This window comes from Caretta caretta, chromosome 1 (assembly GCF_965140235.1).
Source record: "Caretta caretta isolate rCarCar2 chromosome 1, rCarCar1.hap1, whole genome shotgun sequence".
In the NCBI taxonomy this organism is placed as follows: Eukaryota; Metazoa; Chordata; order Testudines; family Cheloniidae; genus Caretta; species Caretta caretta.
In genome coordinates, this window is record NC_134206.1 from 262344687 (window position 1) to 262362282 (window position 17596).

The 17596-nt window shown below is 48.0% G+C and overlaps 1 protein-coding gene across 5 annotated transcripts in view; it reads left to right on the forward strand.

Annotated features, from left to right (window-relative positions):
* The window catches only part of ZC3H7B (zinc finger CCCH-type containing 7B), a 69559-nt gene extending 54187 nt beyond the window's left edge, over positions 1-15372 (forward strand). For all 5 annotated transcript variants that reach the window (XM_075124200.1, XM_075124201.1, XM_048835098.2 and 2 more), the window contains 5 exons: positions 2942-3047; positions 5814-5922; positions 7155-7288; positions 8067-8230; positions 9504-15372. In XM_075124200.1, the coding sequence (XP_074980301.1) occupies positions 2942-3047; positions 5814-5922; positions 7155-7288; positions 8067-8230; positions 9504-9696 (706 nt within the window). In that variant the 3' untranslated portion in view covers positions 9697-15372. The remainder of the gene's footprint in view (positions 1-2941; positions 3048-5813; positions 5923-7154; positions 7289-8066; positions 8231-9503) is intronic.
* Positions 15373-17596: the final 2224 nt, after the last annotated feature.

The window sequence follows — 17596 nt, forward strand, 5'->3', positions numbered from 1 at the left end:
TGCAATTTTCTTGACCCTCCTGAAGGGCAGGGTGGTGCAGATCCTGACGGACAATACTGCCGTGATGTATTACATCAACAGGCAGGGTGGCACCGGGTCTTCGGCCCTTTGTCAAGAAGCTCTCCGCCTTCGGGATTTTTTTGTGTGCGGCATGATAGCGCACCAGCCCGGAACAAGGAACATCATAGCAGATCACCTTAGCAAGACTTTCTCATCTCACCACAAGTGGCTGCTCCATCTGGAGGCGGTCAGCATAATCTTCCAGAACAGAAAATGCCATGTGTTCTATTTGATCCGGGGGGAATGAACAGGGGCCCCCTATCGGACGCCTTTCTCATTCTGTGGTCAGGGGTGCTGATGTATGCCTTTCCACCAGTGCCATTGATTCACAGGGTCCCTGTGAAGATCAAGTAAGACGGGGCGAGAATTATCCCAATAGCCCCTGCATGGCCTCACCAGCACTGGTTTGGCACATTGTTGAGCCTTTCGGTAGCCACCCTGCTGCTGCTGTCCCAGAACTACAGCAGCCTTTTGCACCTGAACCTAACAGCACTGCACTTGACCGCTTGGCTACCGCATGGCTGAGCACAGACGAACGGGTGTGCTCCCCCTGTGTTCAGCAGGTCTTGCTGAGTAGCAGGAAACCCTCCACCAAAGTGACTTACCTGGCCAAGTGGAAAAGGTTCATGTGATGGGCCTCCGAACGGCGTATCTGAGCTGAGGAGGCCCCACGGCAGGAGATCCTGGATTATCTGCTGCACCTCAGACTCCAAGGGTTGTCCCTGTCATCGATCAATTTCTGCCCGGCTGCTATCTCGGCTTTCCATCCTCCGTTCCAAGGCAGGTCGCTCTTCGCTCATGCCATGATGGCATGGTTTTTGAAAGGTCTGGAGTGTGTCTACCCACGTGTCCAGGATCCCATCCCTCCCTGGGACCTGAATCTCATGCTGTTGAGGCATCTGGGGCCTCCCTTTGAACCTCTGGTTTCCTGCTTCTCTCCTGGAAGGTTTCGTTCCTGGTTGCGATAACGTCGGCCCCCAGGGTGTCCAAGATCGGGGCGCTTACTTCAGAGCCACCCTATACCGTCTTCTACAAGGATACAGTCCAGTTACGACCGCACTCAAGGTAGTTTCCGCCCAAGGTAGTTTCCCAGTTTCATACTGGCCAGGACCTATATTTACCCGTCTTCTTTCCAAAGCCTCGTACGTCAGATAGGGAGCACAAGCTACGCACTCTGGACGTCAGGAGGGCGCTGGCCTTCTACACAGATAGAACAAAGCCGTTCCGTAACTCAGTGCAGTTGTTTGTTGCAGTGGCAGACCGAATGAAAGGTCACCCAGTGTCTACTCAAACTTTTTGTTCTGGATCACGGCCTGCATCCACCACTGCTATGAACTGGCGAAGGTGCTTCCACCAGTAATCGTGACGGCACACTCGACTAGGGTGCAAGCGTTGTCAGCGGCCTTCCTGGCACAGGTGCCAATTCAAGAGATCTGTAGGGCCGCTACCTGGTCATATGTCCACACGTTCACGTCTCAGTACGCTCTTACCCAGCAGGCTCGAGACAGCGCTGGCTTTGGCAGAGCAGTGCTGCAAGCTGCAAGACTGTGAGCTCCGAGCCCACCTCCACTGATGCTGCTTGTGAGACACCAACAATGGAATTGACGTGAGCAAGCACTCGAAGAAGGAAAAACGGTCGCCTACCTTTTTGTAACTGTTGTTCTTCGAGATGTGTTGCTCCTGTCCATTCCGTTACCCGCCTTCCTGCCCCTCTGTCGGAGGAGTTGGCAAGAAGGACCTGAGAGGGCATAGGGCTGGCGGTGCCTAATATACCGGCGCATGAGTGCAGCACTCAAGGGGGCGCTACAGCCAGCCCTAGGGATACCGCTAAGGCAAAAATCTTTGACGACTGTGCACGTGGGCGTGCGCACACCTGGAATGGAATGGACATGAGCAAAACATCTCCGAGAACAACAGTTACGGAAAGGTAGGTAACTGTTGGGTTTTTTTTCTGCTGTCAGATTCTATTATTTTTCATTTGTATGCAGGGCCCTCTTTGGGCATGGCACTTTGCAGAGAGAGAAAAGACACAAATCCCCTCTCTAGGAGCTTACACAGTCCCCACTCTAGGAGCCCACTTTCCCTTTGTTCAGTTCATCCCATTTCTCCTAGCTATACTCAGCTGGAGCACCCAAAACAATTCATCTCCAAACTTGTTTCCAGACGTCTGCTGTTTGTAGGTGGCAATCCTATCGCTGTTGGTTGTACTTTTAGCCATGGTATGTACTTTGGTCATTTTTGTTGCATTTCTCTGGAATGCCTCCAATTTGTCTGCCTTGGTCTGTGAATGTGGTGCTCTAGAAGAGGTCTCCTCAGTGCTACATAGAGAGGGACTGTCACCTTCCCTTCCTGGGATGTCATTTCTCTGACTGTGGTCTATTGGCCTGGATTTTTTTTGCCACAATACCCTCTTCTGATCCTTTTGTACGGCATTGTGGAAGAGTGATTTGCCTAACTGTAGGATCTTGTTCACAGTGCAGTGTCTGTGTGTAAGGATGTTCTACAGCATCTCTCACCCTGAGGGGTCCTGAAGTGGTGGTTTTTTGTTTTTGTTTTTTGTTTTTTACAGACCGTATAGATCAGGACCGGTTCAGCCACCCCTGGGGATGGAGTGCTGCAGATGTTCAGCAGTTCACAAGAGTGGGTTGGGGGGGGGAGGAAAGGGTCCCTTTGGCTCACCCTGGAGAGCTACAGTCTGTTCTTCTGGTGCGTCTGCTGTAGTTACCTGTAGCACATGCACACACACGCGTCCCAGTCCAGCTACCAACCAGTGCAAGGGGCAGTCTGAGTGACAGTCCTGGTGTGGTGATGGGATATTTTAAACCCCCTTTGCTTCCCCTCCTGCCTTTTTGTTTTAATTCCCCCTCTCCCCATTTCCTAGCTGGACAAAGGAGCGTCGCGTCCTGCTGGTGATGTCCAAAGCAAAGAGGAAGTGGGTATCTGTCCGACCGCTGCCTTCCATCCGCAACTTCCCACAGCAATATGATGTAAGCCCTGTACCCCTTTGTGGCTCTAGAATCCTCTCCCTTCCTATTACAACACTGCACGCACCAAGCATGGAGCCAGTGCTTCGATGCTCTGAGGGCGGGTGCTTTGTAAATGGTCGGGTGGGTAGGTAGACGTGGACTCGGGTGGAAAGCAAAGACCAGCTGAAAGCCAAGAGAGATCAGTTCCATCTCAGCCAGCTCCGTGGCATGGTATGAAAGGACCCTTGCAGCAAGGTTTTTGACACTGCTCTTTACACCATCACCACCTATAGGACTGGCCGGCTCAGGGGATGGGATCTAGCCCTTCACCTCAGGTCACACCTTTCCAGACCAGGTCACAGGTGGGGCAGTAGGCATGGGATAAGCTTATGTTGTCCCTGCTTTTGCTGTTCCTGTTCTGCTGGTAAAGAGAGCACTAGTCTTCTAGGCTTCCAATCTAGCCACTTCCACCAGTTTTTACAGATCTCTTGAAAGGTGATTTGAAAACTGATATGTTTAAAAAAAACCCCTCACACCCTAAATTAAAACCCCAGAGCTATGTGAAAAGCTGTAAAGCCCAATCCCAGCTCAGCATGTGATGGGAGGTGGGATAGTGCTCTTCTCCTTTCTGCCTCAGAGAGCTCCCCTCCCCTCAATTAAGAGGTGTCTGGCATGTCTTAATCTAGAGCCATAGGGGAGCCCATGTGAAAATGCTGGGGATCCCCTTCTGCTCACAGCCAGGGTAGCTATAAAGCATCTGCGACCTCTGTCAGTTGGATCACTCAGCTGCTTGAGTGTGTTCCGTTGCCTCGCAATGAAAGATTTCCATGTGCTGCCATGGCAGTCACAGGCAGTGCCTGGGGGAGTGGGAGTTTCTTCCTGGAGTGGCTGCTGACTTCTGGGAAACTGTTCTGGGTTTTTCAGTCTGTTCCTAATCAGATTTTGTGTCTCTCCCCTCTCAGCCCAAAGCCAAAATCATGTATGTGTGCTGGAGGTGGGAGGGGGTGATAGGTCAGACTAAGTTGCTGTTGAGATGTCACCCAGGAGAGATCCCAGCTGTGGGGTAGGGAGAGGGGAAGGGTGTGGACTCGCAGCATAGCTGACTTGGTTTTGTTTGTTTTTAAGATTCCTCGTAGTGCAAAAGGAGGCATGAGTGCTATGGGAAATGGGAGCCGGTGTCTGGCAGAAGAAGTAGCCCTTTGTTTTCTCCACCGTGCCTCCATTAAAGAGCCTGTGACAGGCACTGCCAGGAGGAGGCTAAGGCCTGCCTGTCACGGGGTTCAGCGGGGCTTTAAGAGGAAGGGGGGTGCGCCCATGGGAGAGCTGCAGAAGGAAGGACCCCTGGGCGGGGGCAGCACATGTGCTCTAGGGTGACAGCTTTTGTTTTGTGAGTCTGTGTCCTGAGAGAAGGACCTGACGAGCCTTGGGCCTGGCTCTGAATTCTTCCTGAGCTTGTGAGGGAATCATTGACCTGTGGCCCCAAACGCCGCCGCTGGCACTGATGTTACTGGAGAGTCTGGGGGGCTTTTCCTCTCTTTCCTGTGCGGGTGGACACGTGTGGTTAGTGTTTGTGGAAAAGGAGCCACGTTGGCTGCTGCTGGGGAGTGAACCCGTTGGTTTGTTTCCACAATAGGTAGTGCATGGGCAGCAAGAGTGCAAGCTTCCCACCCCGGCCCTGCTGCGCGCTCTCTCTCTCTCGCTTCCAAGGGGCGAGAGAATGGTTATGTCTCCAGTGACGCCTTCAGTCCCTGGCCCTGCTGCTGAGGCTGCAACAAGGGGGTCGGTGTGTTAACTGCGGGGGTGGTTTTTGCAAGGTAGACGGTTCGGCGGGTGGGCTGCAGTGTCAAAAACATCTGCGGTCAGGTGCTTCCGAAAGGCAGTTTCCCTTCTTCATACCATGCCTTGCTCATTTCATGTGGGGCCACGTTGCAGCTTCCCGGTGGGTAACAATTAGGTGTCACTGCTGATCTGGGCTGGATTGCAGCCATCAGCTTAGTCAGGGCTAGCTTGACAGTTTGCAGGGGCTAAGCTGCTGAAATGGGGGGAAACCCAGCCATAATTCCAGCCCGGTTGCTGGAAGAGGAGAGGGGATCTGGAGGGGACCCGTTTCCTGGCGCTGAAGCGGGAGATAAGGTCAGCTGGTGATTTGCGAAGGAGACAGGGCCCCAAACAGCTGCTTGCTTTGGCTGTGCATAAGGACGGCCGTGAATGGAGAGGAAAGGCTCTATATGCCACCCGCTGTTCGCTGAGCCCTCCGGACTCTCCTTGGCAGGACTGTTTACAGGGGGAAAGGGAGCGAGTGTGTAACTAGCAATGGGTGGGCTGGAAGTATGCAGGGAAAGCTTTGCTGTTCCTAGTAGAGTTTTGTCATTGGGAACTTTTGCTCTGAATCCAAACTCACCTTGGGTATCTCTCCACTTCCCTCTGAAAGCCTCTCCATCTCTTAAAGACCTCCATCCATCAGGCTGGAGAGGACATGAGTGAGAGACCCCTTAAGTTGCTTTCCACCACCTCACCTGGCTCCATGAGTAACCTTATCTGTAAGCGGGCCAGCCATGGGCTTGGTGGATAGGTAGTGAGAGGAAAGTCACTGAACTCAAGCCTCCTGTACATTTATACAAAGATCTCGTCCCCCAAAGTCTTACGGGACCCAGGGAGAAAAGGCACGAGTGATCAGCATCACCTGCTCAGTGCCTCTGCTGGTTGGTCTGCCCCTTTCTCTTCTGCCTCCCTAACCAGAAGGGTCTGGGTGGGGGGGGCTGTGTTTTCTTTTCTGTCTCTTGACAGCTGTGTATCCATGCACAAAATGGCAGGAAGTGCCAGTATGTTGGGAACTGCTCCTTTGCCCACAGCCCTGAGGAGAGAGACATGTGGACCTTCATGAAAGAAAATAAAAGTGAGTGGTGAGCTGAGGGCAGGAATGGGGACGCTGAAGAGCACAGGGTATGTTACGCCCCTTCTCCCCGGCGTCCCAGAGCTGGAAAGGATGTCGCGCACCCCCGCCTTTCCAGCAAGAGGGTGAAATTACTCTGAAAAATGAGACTCTCAGAGCGTGAGCTAGAGCTATTCAAATGACAGCCACGCACAGCTGCGCATTCACCCTTCTGCCAGTGCATCCAAGTCCCGCACCTGGTGCTATTCCATTCTCGCCTGCATGCTCCACAGCTTTGCTCTTCCTCTGCTAGTCTAGCCCTGGCTCCATACACCTCACTCCTGACCTCTGCCCCTGTACTTGCCTCTCCCCTTGTTCTGCTAATGTCCCTCACGCCTAGGCTGCAGCATTCCCTGCTGATTGTGTGAAAGATCGTACACAGGTGTGTGAACTTTGTGTCCTGAATGAGGATGCTGTTGGGCAGTGCCCCTTACAAACAAGCTTGTCCTCACTTGTTAATAGTTCTTGGAAATGTAGGTGGTCACCATGCCCCATGATCTTGGCCAAAATTTCTCCTTCTACCCTTGCCACCTCACTGTCCCACCAGTTGAGTTGTAGAGCTAGCCAAAATGCTTTACCTAATGGCAGTTTTGCTAAAAAATGCATTTTTGGGGGTTCCAAAACTATTCAAAAATGTGGGTCAAATTTGGTGAATAGTTTTGGCCAAAAAAGAATGATCCCCCTCTCCGCCCCCATGTCAGTGTTCGGATACTTTGTTTCCGAAGAAAATGTCTATTTGAATTAATATTTTGTTTAAAAAATCACAACATTTGAAACCCAAACACGCTACTTCTTTTTTTGTTGCGTCTCCTGCTTTGTTGCAGCAGGAGGTGAGCTACCCAGTGAGAGGGACCAGGCTCGGGTCTGATCTGGCACCTCCTTGTGGGTGTGAAGTCCAGAGCGATTGCTAACTCTTTGCCCTCCTTCCTTCTCTCTCAATATTTATAAAAGCTGCCATCACAGTACCCTGTGAGTTTCAGAACTCGCATCTGCCTCCCTCCCCCAGACCAAGGGAAAGAGATTTCCCTACCCAGCCTCTCACCTGAGGAGGTAACCGCACCTCAGAAGGAGTGTCTGTAACTGAAGGGAGGGTGCACATTCAACACCAGATCTGTACAGGTCCCTTGTTCTGAGTGTGTCCATAATGGGTGAGTAGGTGAGTTGCCTGGCTGATCTGGCTGATTCCCTCCTCACAGTATTGGATATGCAGCAGACCTATGACATGTGGCTAAAGAAACACAACCCTGGGAAGCCAGGAGAGGGGACACCACTCACGTCGCGGGAAGGAGAGAAGCAGATCCAGATGCCCACTGACTATGCTGACATCATGGTAATACCTCTCCTCCCTCTCTCCTGTGCATCCCTGCAGGAGTCTCTTGAGAGGAGGCTGTGCTAACTGGAAATCCAGCAGGGTTGGAACGCTCCCTTGGGGAAAAGCCTGTGATCTTTGCCAGCTAGGAGGAGGGCAGCCAGGGTAGCAGTGATGAGGCAGGAGGCCATAGGCCCGGGTCAGCAAGGCTGCTCCAGGACTTTTCTGTCCGTTAAACATGTTTTTATCCAAGAAGTCAGCTGAAACTGTATCTTACACATGAACTCCTGCTTCCTTGGCCCCCGCCTTCCACCCAGGCTCCCACCCTTCCCTGGAGCCCTGGAATGGCAAAGCCCCACGGCTGGCCGTTTTGAAAATAGTTGGTTGGGGGTGAGAGATCTGTGGGGGTGTAACTGGCCCACCAATGGGTGGGAAGAGAAGTAGGGGGAGAGTGCATAGGCAGCATACTAATGTGTGGCAGAGGAGAGGTATGGGGAAGGGGGATGGGCAGGCCACTAAGGTCTGGAGAAACCATATCTAATTGCTCAACAATCCCTCCTATGGCTGTTTATAGGGAGTGATACTGGTGGGCTCAGACAAAGACTCTAGTCCTGTCCCCTGTGGCCAGCAGTTTGATGTTCCCAACACTGATGTGTCAGGAGAGGGAGGGAGGTGCTGGGTGGGGTGGGGAGACCCTTGATGCTCTGGCGGAGAGGGGACATCCCTTCCTCTCCACTCCCCAGCGCTGGGCAGGTCAGGGTGGGCACCGCTAACGGGCTGCTCGGTCTGTGCCGGTTAGATGGGATACCACTGCTGGCTGTGTGGGAAGAACAGCAACAGCAAGAAGCAATGGCAGCAGCACATCCAGTCGGAGAAGCACAAGGAGAAGGTCTTCACCTCCGACAACGACTCGAGCTGCTGGACCTACCGCTTCCCCATGGGTGAATTCCGGCTCTGTGACAGGTACCGCGTGCGCCACACCCCCGTTCCACACGGGGGGCCGCTGCCGGTGAAAGGAGAGCAGACCTGGTACTGAGTCGCTCGGCTCCTAAATGGGGAGCCCCAAGGAACTGCAGCTCGCAGAAGTTCTGGGGAGGTCGAAAAGTGGGAGATGTTATTGAAGAGGTGGGCAAACTACAGCTTGCCGGACCGTCCTGCCTGGCCCCTCCCCTGCTGTCCCTCCTCCCCCACAGCCTCAGCTTGCCCGCCACCAGCGCTCCGGCAGGGCGGCACGGCTGCCAGTCCTGCTGCTGCTCTGAGTGGCATGGTAAGGGGGCAGGGAGCGGGGAAGTTTGATAGGGGTGGGGTCCCGGCGGGGGCAGTGGTCAAGGGACAAGGAGCAGGGGGGTTTGGATGGGTCGGGAGTTCTGAGGGGGGCAGTCAGGGGGCAGGAAGTGGGAGGGGGTGGATGGGGGCGGGGACAAGGCTGTTTGTGGGGCATAGCCTTCCCTACCCGGCCCTCCATACAGTTTTGGAACCCCGATGTGGCCCTCAGGCCAAAAAGTGTGCCTACCCTTGCATTATTGGGAACACACTCCCTTCCTGCACCTAAAAGTGATAAACTACAAAACTAAAAGGCATGAGTGATGCTTCTCCAGGCTCACAGTCTGTTTATATTTTGGGAAATGAAAGAACCTTTAACCCAACAGCCATGCCACCCATGACTATGGTGACATCAGCTCTCACAAGCTAATCAGAGCCTGGCTAGGTCCTTGCTTGTCTGAGACATCTCTTTGGGAAACCCAGCTGCTTCAGTAAGTGGGTTTAGTGTCTCACTAGAGTGCCCCTCTCTCTTTTGTCCATGCCTCAAGATGGTGACCGGAGGCACTGTGCCGCTGGAGGTGAAATAGAAAACTGAGGTCCTGGTCACTCGTGTCTGTTTAAAGATCCCTTGGCGTTTTTTTCAAGAGTAGGGCTGTTCAACCCTAAATATTAGCCCAGTTCTAACTTGTCATTTCATTCTGCAGCCCTAAATCCCCTTCTAGTCTCAGTTGGGTATGGATACATCACTTCTTGGCCAAACCTGTTATTGCTATACTCTCTTAAACAACCTCCAGGCTTCACCCTGGAGGTGGTGCTACATGTCTTCAGTCAGAGAATGAGCCTGATACAGGGAGAGAGTTTGTAAAGTGCTTTAGAATCCAGCACAATGTTAATGCTAGAGAAATGGATCAACCCTTTAAACCTTTCCCCATTAAAAAAAATAGTCCAGTGAGTTGTGTTTCTCTCCTGGCAGGTTCCAGAAGACCAAGGCCTGCCCTGAGGGGGAGAAATGTTGCTTTGCTCATGGCCAGGACGAACTGACAGAGTGGCTGGATCGGCGGGAGGTGCTGAAGCAGAAACTGGCCAAAGCTCGCAAGGACATGCTGCTGTGCCCCAGGGATGACGACTTCGGCAAATACAACTTCCTATTGCGGGACGGTGTATAGTTGGGGGGTGGTTTTTATCCGTTGACTGGAGAAGCAGAAGCAAGTTTTCAAAGAGTGAGACTGTGGCAAGGCAACTGAGATACATGTCTCACAAGGAGAACTTTATTTTTTCCTTTTGTCTCAAGATTACCAATATGATTTTCCGGTGGTGAATGAAATTGTGACCCGATTCCTCTGTGGCCAGTGAATGCCGTGCTCATAAAGTTTATTTTCTATCTTCTCTTTTCTTTCCTTATTCTCTCCCCACCTTCTTCTTTTTTTCTTTTTTCTTTTTTTAATTGAAAGGAATGAACACAGTTGGGCATGAAAGAGAGAAAATCCTTTCGTTTTAATTCCCCACCTCTAGACTCTTAAGTGTAGCTGGGAGGTTTTTTGGGACAATGCAGTGTCATGAATGCATCTGAGAGGGGGAGCCGAGATTGGGGAAAGGGTTACTGGAGCATATGTGTCTGCAGTCTTCTGTGCTCATTCTCCTCAGTATGATGGAGAAAATTCCTCTTCTCTTTCACACTCTCCTGAAAGAACAATATAAAAAACAATTATAGCTGAGATGCAGGTGAGGAAAGCCTTTAAGTCCATGTGATTTAAAAGGGTGGTTTTAAAACTCCTGGCCTGTTAGCTGCTGTGGATGACCGCAAAGGAGCAAAATTACATCCCAAGTCTTCCCCTGAGGCACACGACAACTGAGGAGGGTAACAGCTGTCTAGCCCCCACATACATGGATGCAAGGAGCATAGCTGAGAAAACAAGCAGGGTGCTTTTTGCAGAAGGGGCAGTTTGAAAGTGATCATGGATGACTTTTTTGATATTACTATTGATTGTACCCAAAAACAAACTAGTAATGGGTCATTTGATGTCTTTCTCATGGACAGAAGAGTGCAGGTTTTTTGTTTTTGTTTTTTTTTTAAACTAGTGTGATTATGTAAGTAAGACCTGAGTCTGTCCACAGGGTATAGCTAATACTGTGGTGCTGTTGTCATCTGTGTGCTCTGGGCCTTGGGATCAGCCAGAAAAAACAAAGTAACAGAAAAGGAGCTTGTATTTTTATTTGTCAGCAGTGTAAAGTCAGTCAGCTTCTGCTTCGGGGATTACGTCTTTAAATAGTCTACATACTTGGTTACTTGGATATGGGTTTTGTCTGTAGAGGCTGAATGTGCTGTCAGAGGAAGTGGGCATAAATCGATTTAAAGGACACTATCAAGTAGCATAGGCCCAAAATTCAGAGTTTGTGTTTGACAAAGAACGCGTTTGGAAATGATTTCACGATTGAAATGAATACAGTGTGGTTGCTGGAGGGGCTTGAAACTTTCTCTTGCAGTGTTGCAAAATCAAGCTCAATAGCATTTGACTAGTGTGTGGGAACCAGAAAACAAAGCTAACTAGAAATGGAAGACCAAACCGACCAGGGTAGTTTGGAGCTGAGTGAAGTGCAAAACACAAACCAATAGCGTGCTGAAGAGACCAATTTTAAAGGTTCTTTTAGATTATTAAACTGAAGCCAGTTATTAATGCAAGTAAGGAGAATGTATGTTTGTTTTGTTTGTTCTTAGAATGTGATTTTACTTTGACTGTGTGTCCCCTTGCAGTCTCCCCTCCGCTCCCCCAAAAGAAAAAGGAAATGAATTCTTCCTCTATCCATTGTCAGACAGAGGCCAAAATGTCCAACAACCGTCTGGAAGAGAAGAGGAAGATCATATTTGTAATATGAGGGTCCCTCAGGGTAAATAGAAACACACAACCACCCAGACGCAGTGTCCCCATCAGGTTACACCTTGCTTTTTTGGTGGGGAATGTTCAGCAGTAGGAAGTGTGCTTTTCTGATTGTGGTTTTTTTAAATCATTACGAACATTGCATTTAAACTGGCTTCTAAGCTTTTGTGCCTCCCTCCCCTCACTAGACTGCCGGTGCTGCAAGTAAGGTCATTTTTCAGCAAACTGGCCCCTCCCAGCAGGAAGAATAGAGGAGTGCCTCTTTGTCATGGGAACATTCAGGCATGCAGGGGATACAGGAGCCTCTGATAGAATCACCCCGCCTCGTGGCACAAGAAAGGGAACAGCTGTCAGGTCCGCTGCTGGTATTGTGCTGACTTTCATTTTGAATTAGGTCAGCTCTAGGGGGAGCAGCTGATACTCGGAGGGTATGTCTACACTGAAAATGCTCCTGGGGCAAAGCTGCAGCTGCACCGCTGTAGCATGTCAGTGTAGACACTCCTACACTGACAGGAGCCGTTCTCCCATTGGCGTTGATAACCCACCGCCCTGAGAAGGGAGAGCTAGGACAATGGAAGAATTCTTCTGTCACCCTCGCATTGTCTACACCGGGGGTTAGCTTGGCATAGTTGCGTTTCTCAGGGGTGCGGAATTTTCACGCCCCGAGAGTTGTAGCTGTACGGCTGTATGTTCCCAGTGTAGACCAGCCCGTAGACTGTGTCCACTGTAAGCGAAGCTAGTGTTGCCAAATGAAGTGACCCAGCTGAATGCTGTTCCTGTCAGAGCAGGTACCATTCTCCGTTGAGCCCAGCTGAAGGGATTCATCAGCGCATGTGGCATGCGTGGCTCCAGAGGGAAGATCCATGATGTGGCCCAGCACTTGCCGTCTGTCAGCAAGTTGGCGGGGTGACCCCACATCATTTGGGTGGGATGGGATTGATGCAGGGATATGTTAAGAAGATGGCAGAGACTGTCCATAGTGCATGCTATACCACCTGCACTCTTGCCTTGTTAATTTGAGGAGTGGTGATAGGACGTCTCGCTGGATTTTATATCTCCAATACTGGTATGATCTAAATTATGTTAAAACAAGCCAGCTCAAACAGAGGAACCCGATTGGCCAAACTGGGGTGCGGAGTAGAGTCTCAGATATAACTCCACTGAGGTCATGATCTCAGTATTTATAATGGCAATAATGAGCTTATGCCAACACCCCAGAGTTTCTCTGGGGGTCAGCTTTGTGCCTCATCCTGGTTCACCTGTAACTGGGGAGTGGGTGTGCTGACATCTTCCCCCTTTGTCCTGAGCCTCCCTACCCCTCACTCTGATTACAGTTTAATACAGTGTGCATGTGTGTACATAATTTGATACAGCACCATCAGCTCAAGAACAAACAGTTCCACCTTCTTAAAGCAATGTGTGTGTAGTTTTTTTGTTTTTGTTTTCTTTGTAGGGTCTCATGAGATTGTTTTGCCTGTGAGAAGTCTGAGCCCTCCAGTGCTGTATGGACAATAAATAAAACATGGCTGTATTTTGCATGGTGGTTAAGCAGCAATGGGTCCCCTTTTCTTCACCCTGCCTCTGAGAACACGTGTCCCTAGACAAGAGATATTAGGTAGGGAGTAATATGTGGGAGTTACTGAATTGGCACCTGGCATCTTTATACAGACCTAACTCTGGACGTACACAACTCATAGGCAGCTGGCTTAGCTCTTGCATAGTGATTAGAGCCTGGGGGTATTAATGAGACCTGGGGAGTGGTCTTTCCAGCCACTGCTGTTAAGTCACTGGGTCCCCTGGACAAGCCGCTAGCCCCTCAATGCTTCAGTTTTCCCTTCTGCCAAATTGCGATAACGATATGAGGCTTAATTCATTAGTATGTGTACAGTTCTTTGGGATCCTTGCCTGGAAGTGGCATTTGAAGCACAAAGATTGAGTATGTATTCGTTGTTTATGATAGAGAGGTGGGAGAAGGGAGGATACTTTTTCTCGCATGCACGCATGCCTCAAGGAGACAGCAGAGCAGCTGGAAAGATCCTTGCTCCACTGATCCCAATCCCAAGTTTTATTGGATGCCCATGGTTTTTGAGCAGGCTGATGCTGTATTTGTTTCCACTGATCAGGGGTGAGGTGCGACTTCTGTTCAGATTTGAAACTGGGCACCTCATCTCCTAGTACGTACATTTCATTGTCTCAAGCACTGAAATTGTAAAGGCTAGATGGCAAGGGAGAGGGATGCTTGTCTTCTATTTTGCCAAGTATAGTCATAATGTATAGAATTGCTGAGACACTGGATTAAGCAAAGTAACAGGAACCCAACTGCTGCTAAATGAGCTAATTCAGCCTTCCCGTCACACACCCCTTTTTGTAGCTGTCTAATCCCTGCTTTACCAACGCATGCTCAGCCGGTCACTCCCTCTGCAGAATTTACCAAAAAAGTGATCTTCGCACCAGTGCGTAGGCTTGTACCATGTTCGCTGGAGTGGCAGCAGGCACATGTGCAGGGGAGAAGAGAGGAAAAATTAATCAAGGGGGGGAGAAATGCTTGTTTTTTATTTTAAAAACAAATCTGCATTTACAGTGTAATTGTCACATTTGCTGTGCCGTGATTTAAGAGTTGATCATTTGTTTAGATTATGGAGCGGGGTGATGCCCCCCCTTCTCTTTAATCAAAATAACTGCTCTGCACCCACTCTTCTCCAGACTGATAGTGTTGGCTGGGGAGGGGGGGCACAGGGGTTGGGGATGCTCATGGGCACTGCGTATCTATTTTTGTTTTCCCAGATATGATAACCTGATCTGTGGTGTTGCAGTATTTTGTCACAGACTTGTTTTAGTGTGTATATATGTGACCCCTGTGAAGCATATATACACAGGTATTAAATATATCGCTCTATATAATATTATATATGTGTGTGGTATCGAAGGAATCTTTTTTAATGAGGGTAAGGGAAAAGGACTCAATCCAGGAAATGCAGCATCTCCTGTTTCAATTTGAAGGCTTCCCCCCCCCCCCCACCCCCAGCTGGGGTGGCAGAAAGGAGGAGGAAGGGAGGAGTTTATAGACAGGAATAAGGTTCAAGCTGGGACAGGTTTTCCTGATCACACCTCTGAAAACCCTCCGGTGATGACCTTCCTACCCCACCCTAGTGAAAGAACATTCAGGTGCTTAGCTAATGAGTAAAAGTTATGATTAAAAGCTTTGCTTATATGTATGTAAAGGGCAGGAGACTCCAGATTTGACCCCTCGTTTTATTTTGCTTAGCTTTTTTCAGTGTGATATTTCATCTCACCAAAAATACTCAGCACTATCAGCTGTACGATAATTAAACCATAAGCTCCAGTGTTCGAAAAGAACCCGACAACGAACCAGTATGCTCAGCACAGCACTCACTCCTCCTACAATAACAATCTCGCCTGTGCTATGTGGGGGCTAAGGGGAGGATTTTCAGCAAGAAAACAAATCTGAGGGCTAACGTTAAGAAAAATATCTTGCCCCTTTATTTATAAAAACCAACACACACACCAGGCTTTGATTTAGTTCAGCTTGTTAAGTGCTGAGGGATATAATACAAATCCTTCTCCCAATCCTTTAAGTGAAGGGAGGGATTTGTGAAGTTGGTGTCAGAGGTAACCAAATGTTTGAAGCAAAAAACAACAAATCCGCTCATATGAACAGTGCGTCAGAAATGGATGTGCTCTTGGCACGTGAAAGGGGAAAATAGCAAAGGGGTTGCTGCAGTTCTAAGCTGGATAGTAATGAGATGGAGTCCTTTAAAATGTCTTTGTATTAATGTAATTTAAGAATACCACGCTTTACTATTAAAGAAAACCTTAGTACCTTTCATAAGGTCTAGTACCAAGATAATAATGTAGATGTTTTAACAATTTTGTTTTTGTTCTTAAAACAAACTTGCTTCTTTTAGCCTTTGTAATAGAAAATAAAAGTGTGCACTTTAAACCCTCTCCAGATGACTTGCGTGTCTGTGTTTCAAAGAGCTTGTGAAAGGCCTTATCTGGGCCTCAAGGCCTCCTTGATAAATGACATCGCTGCTCCAGGAAGAGAGTGGTGTGGGAGGGGAGAGCGGATGGGATTGAAGGACACCTGGTGTGGTTTTATATCCAAGTAATCCACTAGTCTTAATAATCATTCATTGCTAGTAGCTTAACAGTCTTTCTTAGAGACATAGCTAACGTATATACAGAGCATCTGAACTCAGGCCAATCTATCATTTTAACGTGAGAAACAACAGCCTTCTCTAGGAGTCACTCCCACACCCTGAAAATTCTGTTCAGTCTCTTAAATCCACATTAACACCACATCTGTGTTCTAGTTTTTTAATACAAATCTATTCATATCAAAATTGTCTTAACAGATCTTCTTTGAGGCAGTGGCCGTCTAAATTCTATATTTGCTGTATTAATGAAGTTGCTCTTATTATTTAGAGGAATGAGGTCATTTTCTTCCTGCTCTTGGTACTGTACTACCTCATTTCTTCTTTCAACTAAGTCTGGTCTGTAGGTAACAACTGCAATGTCTCTGATTTCGCCTATACACTTGACCATTATTAGTCATGACATCATAAGACTGAGGTGCTACCTCTTTTGTTACAATGGCTTTCTGAGCCCAGTGTCTACCAATATAGACGCACACTCTATCATTCCGTTTCTAATAAGGTAGTTTATGCAATCTTGTATCATAATGAATCTTTTGATACAAACTCAACCGTTTATACTTATTCTTTTCTTTATATCCTTTTTTAAACAAACGTAGGTAATCTGTTTCTGTTAAACAACAAATGTGCAGGTGATAAACCTTGTAATGGTGATGTTCTGTAATTTAATAATGCCAAATATAAATCAGTGTTTGTTTCTTCACCTTTTTTGTTAATAATCTTTTTACTATTAACACCAATTTTCACTAGCCCATTAGATTATGGGTAACCTGGACTTGATGTAATATGTTTGAAATGATATGCTATGGCAAAGCTTTTCAACTCTTGACTCTGAAACTAAGGTCCATTATCAGTTGTTACTATATTGGGAATGCCATACCTTGCAAAAATTTATTTCATTTTATTAATGACTTGTTTGGCATGTTTTCCAGTATAGCTATATTTAGGAAAATGCAAGTAATCAAGAACTATAACATATGCAGGTCTTTTATATTCAAATAGAATCATAGAATCATAGAATATAAGGGTTGGAAGGGACCCCAGAAGGTCATCTAGTCCAACCCCCTGCTCAAAGCAGGACCAATTCCCAGTTAAATCATCCCAGCCAGGGCTTTGTCAAGCCTGACCTTAAAAACCTCTAAGGAAGGAGATTCTACCACCTCCCTAGGTAACGCATTCCAGTGTTTCACCACCCTCATAGTGAAACCTACTTGATCTAAACCTACTTTAGATCAAGGTCTTGAATTTTCATGAATAAATGTCAGGTTTTCTAGACTGAGCATTTCTACATCTTTTTACAAATGTCACATTCTTGTATATAATGCTCTGTTTTGGTTCATTTGTCGCCAATACAGAACCTCTCTTGCTCTGTTTACATTTTTCTATGCCTAACTGTACCTCCTGTGTGTGTGTTTCAACATCTCTGCTGTTAACCCTAAAGGCAATTACTACTATTACCTTTAAACAGAATTCCCTCAATTACTGGTAACCTTGAATAAATTGATTATATGGCTTCAGTATCATTTTATTAGTATTATTAGCTTTCCAATAGCTGTAATAATCCTTTATAAATTCTCATTCTGTCTAGTTGCTTGTACAATTTCTTCCCAGACTGTGTGACAGAATATGCTCCTGCGTTCATGCATGTACCCTACACGCTATTGTAATAATGTTTGTACAAGATATGCCTTGTGTGGTATTTAAAAAAAAACTCAATTTGTTGATCAATAATGTCATGGCAAAATGCACATAACATTATATGTAAAGTTATGAACATAAGCTGAAATCATGACTGACGTGTATGTTTCCTGGATAAGTCTGGGGAGGAACTAAACCAGTTCCTCCGAGGCAAAGGGCAAGCTGAGGCCTCAGCCAGGTGTCAATGAGGCTGATGGACCATTACCTGTGAAGTGGCTATTTTTTGGCAAGGAAGAGGCAGGCACAAAAAAATCTACATCTTAGCTAAGAAACAGCATGGAGTTTCTTTTCTTCACCATACTGCCTGTTGCTAGGGT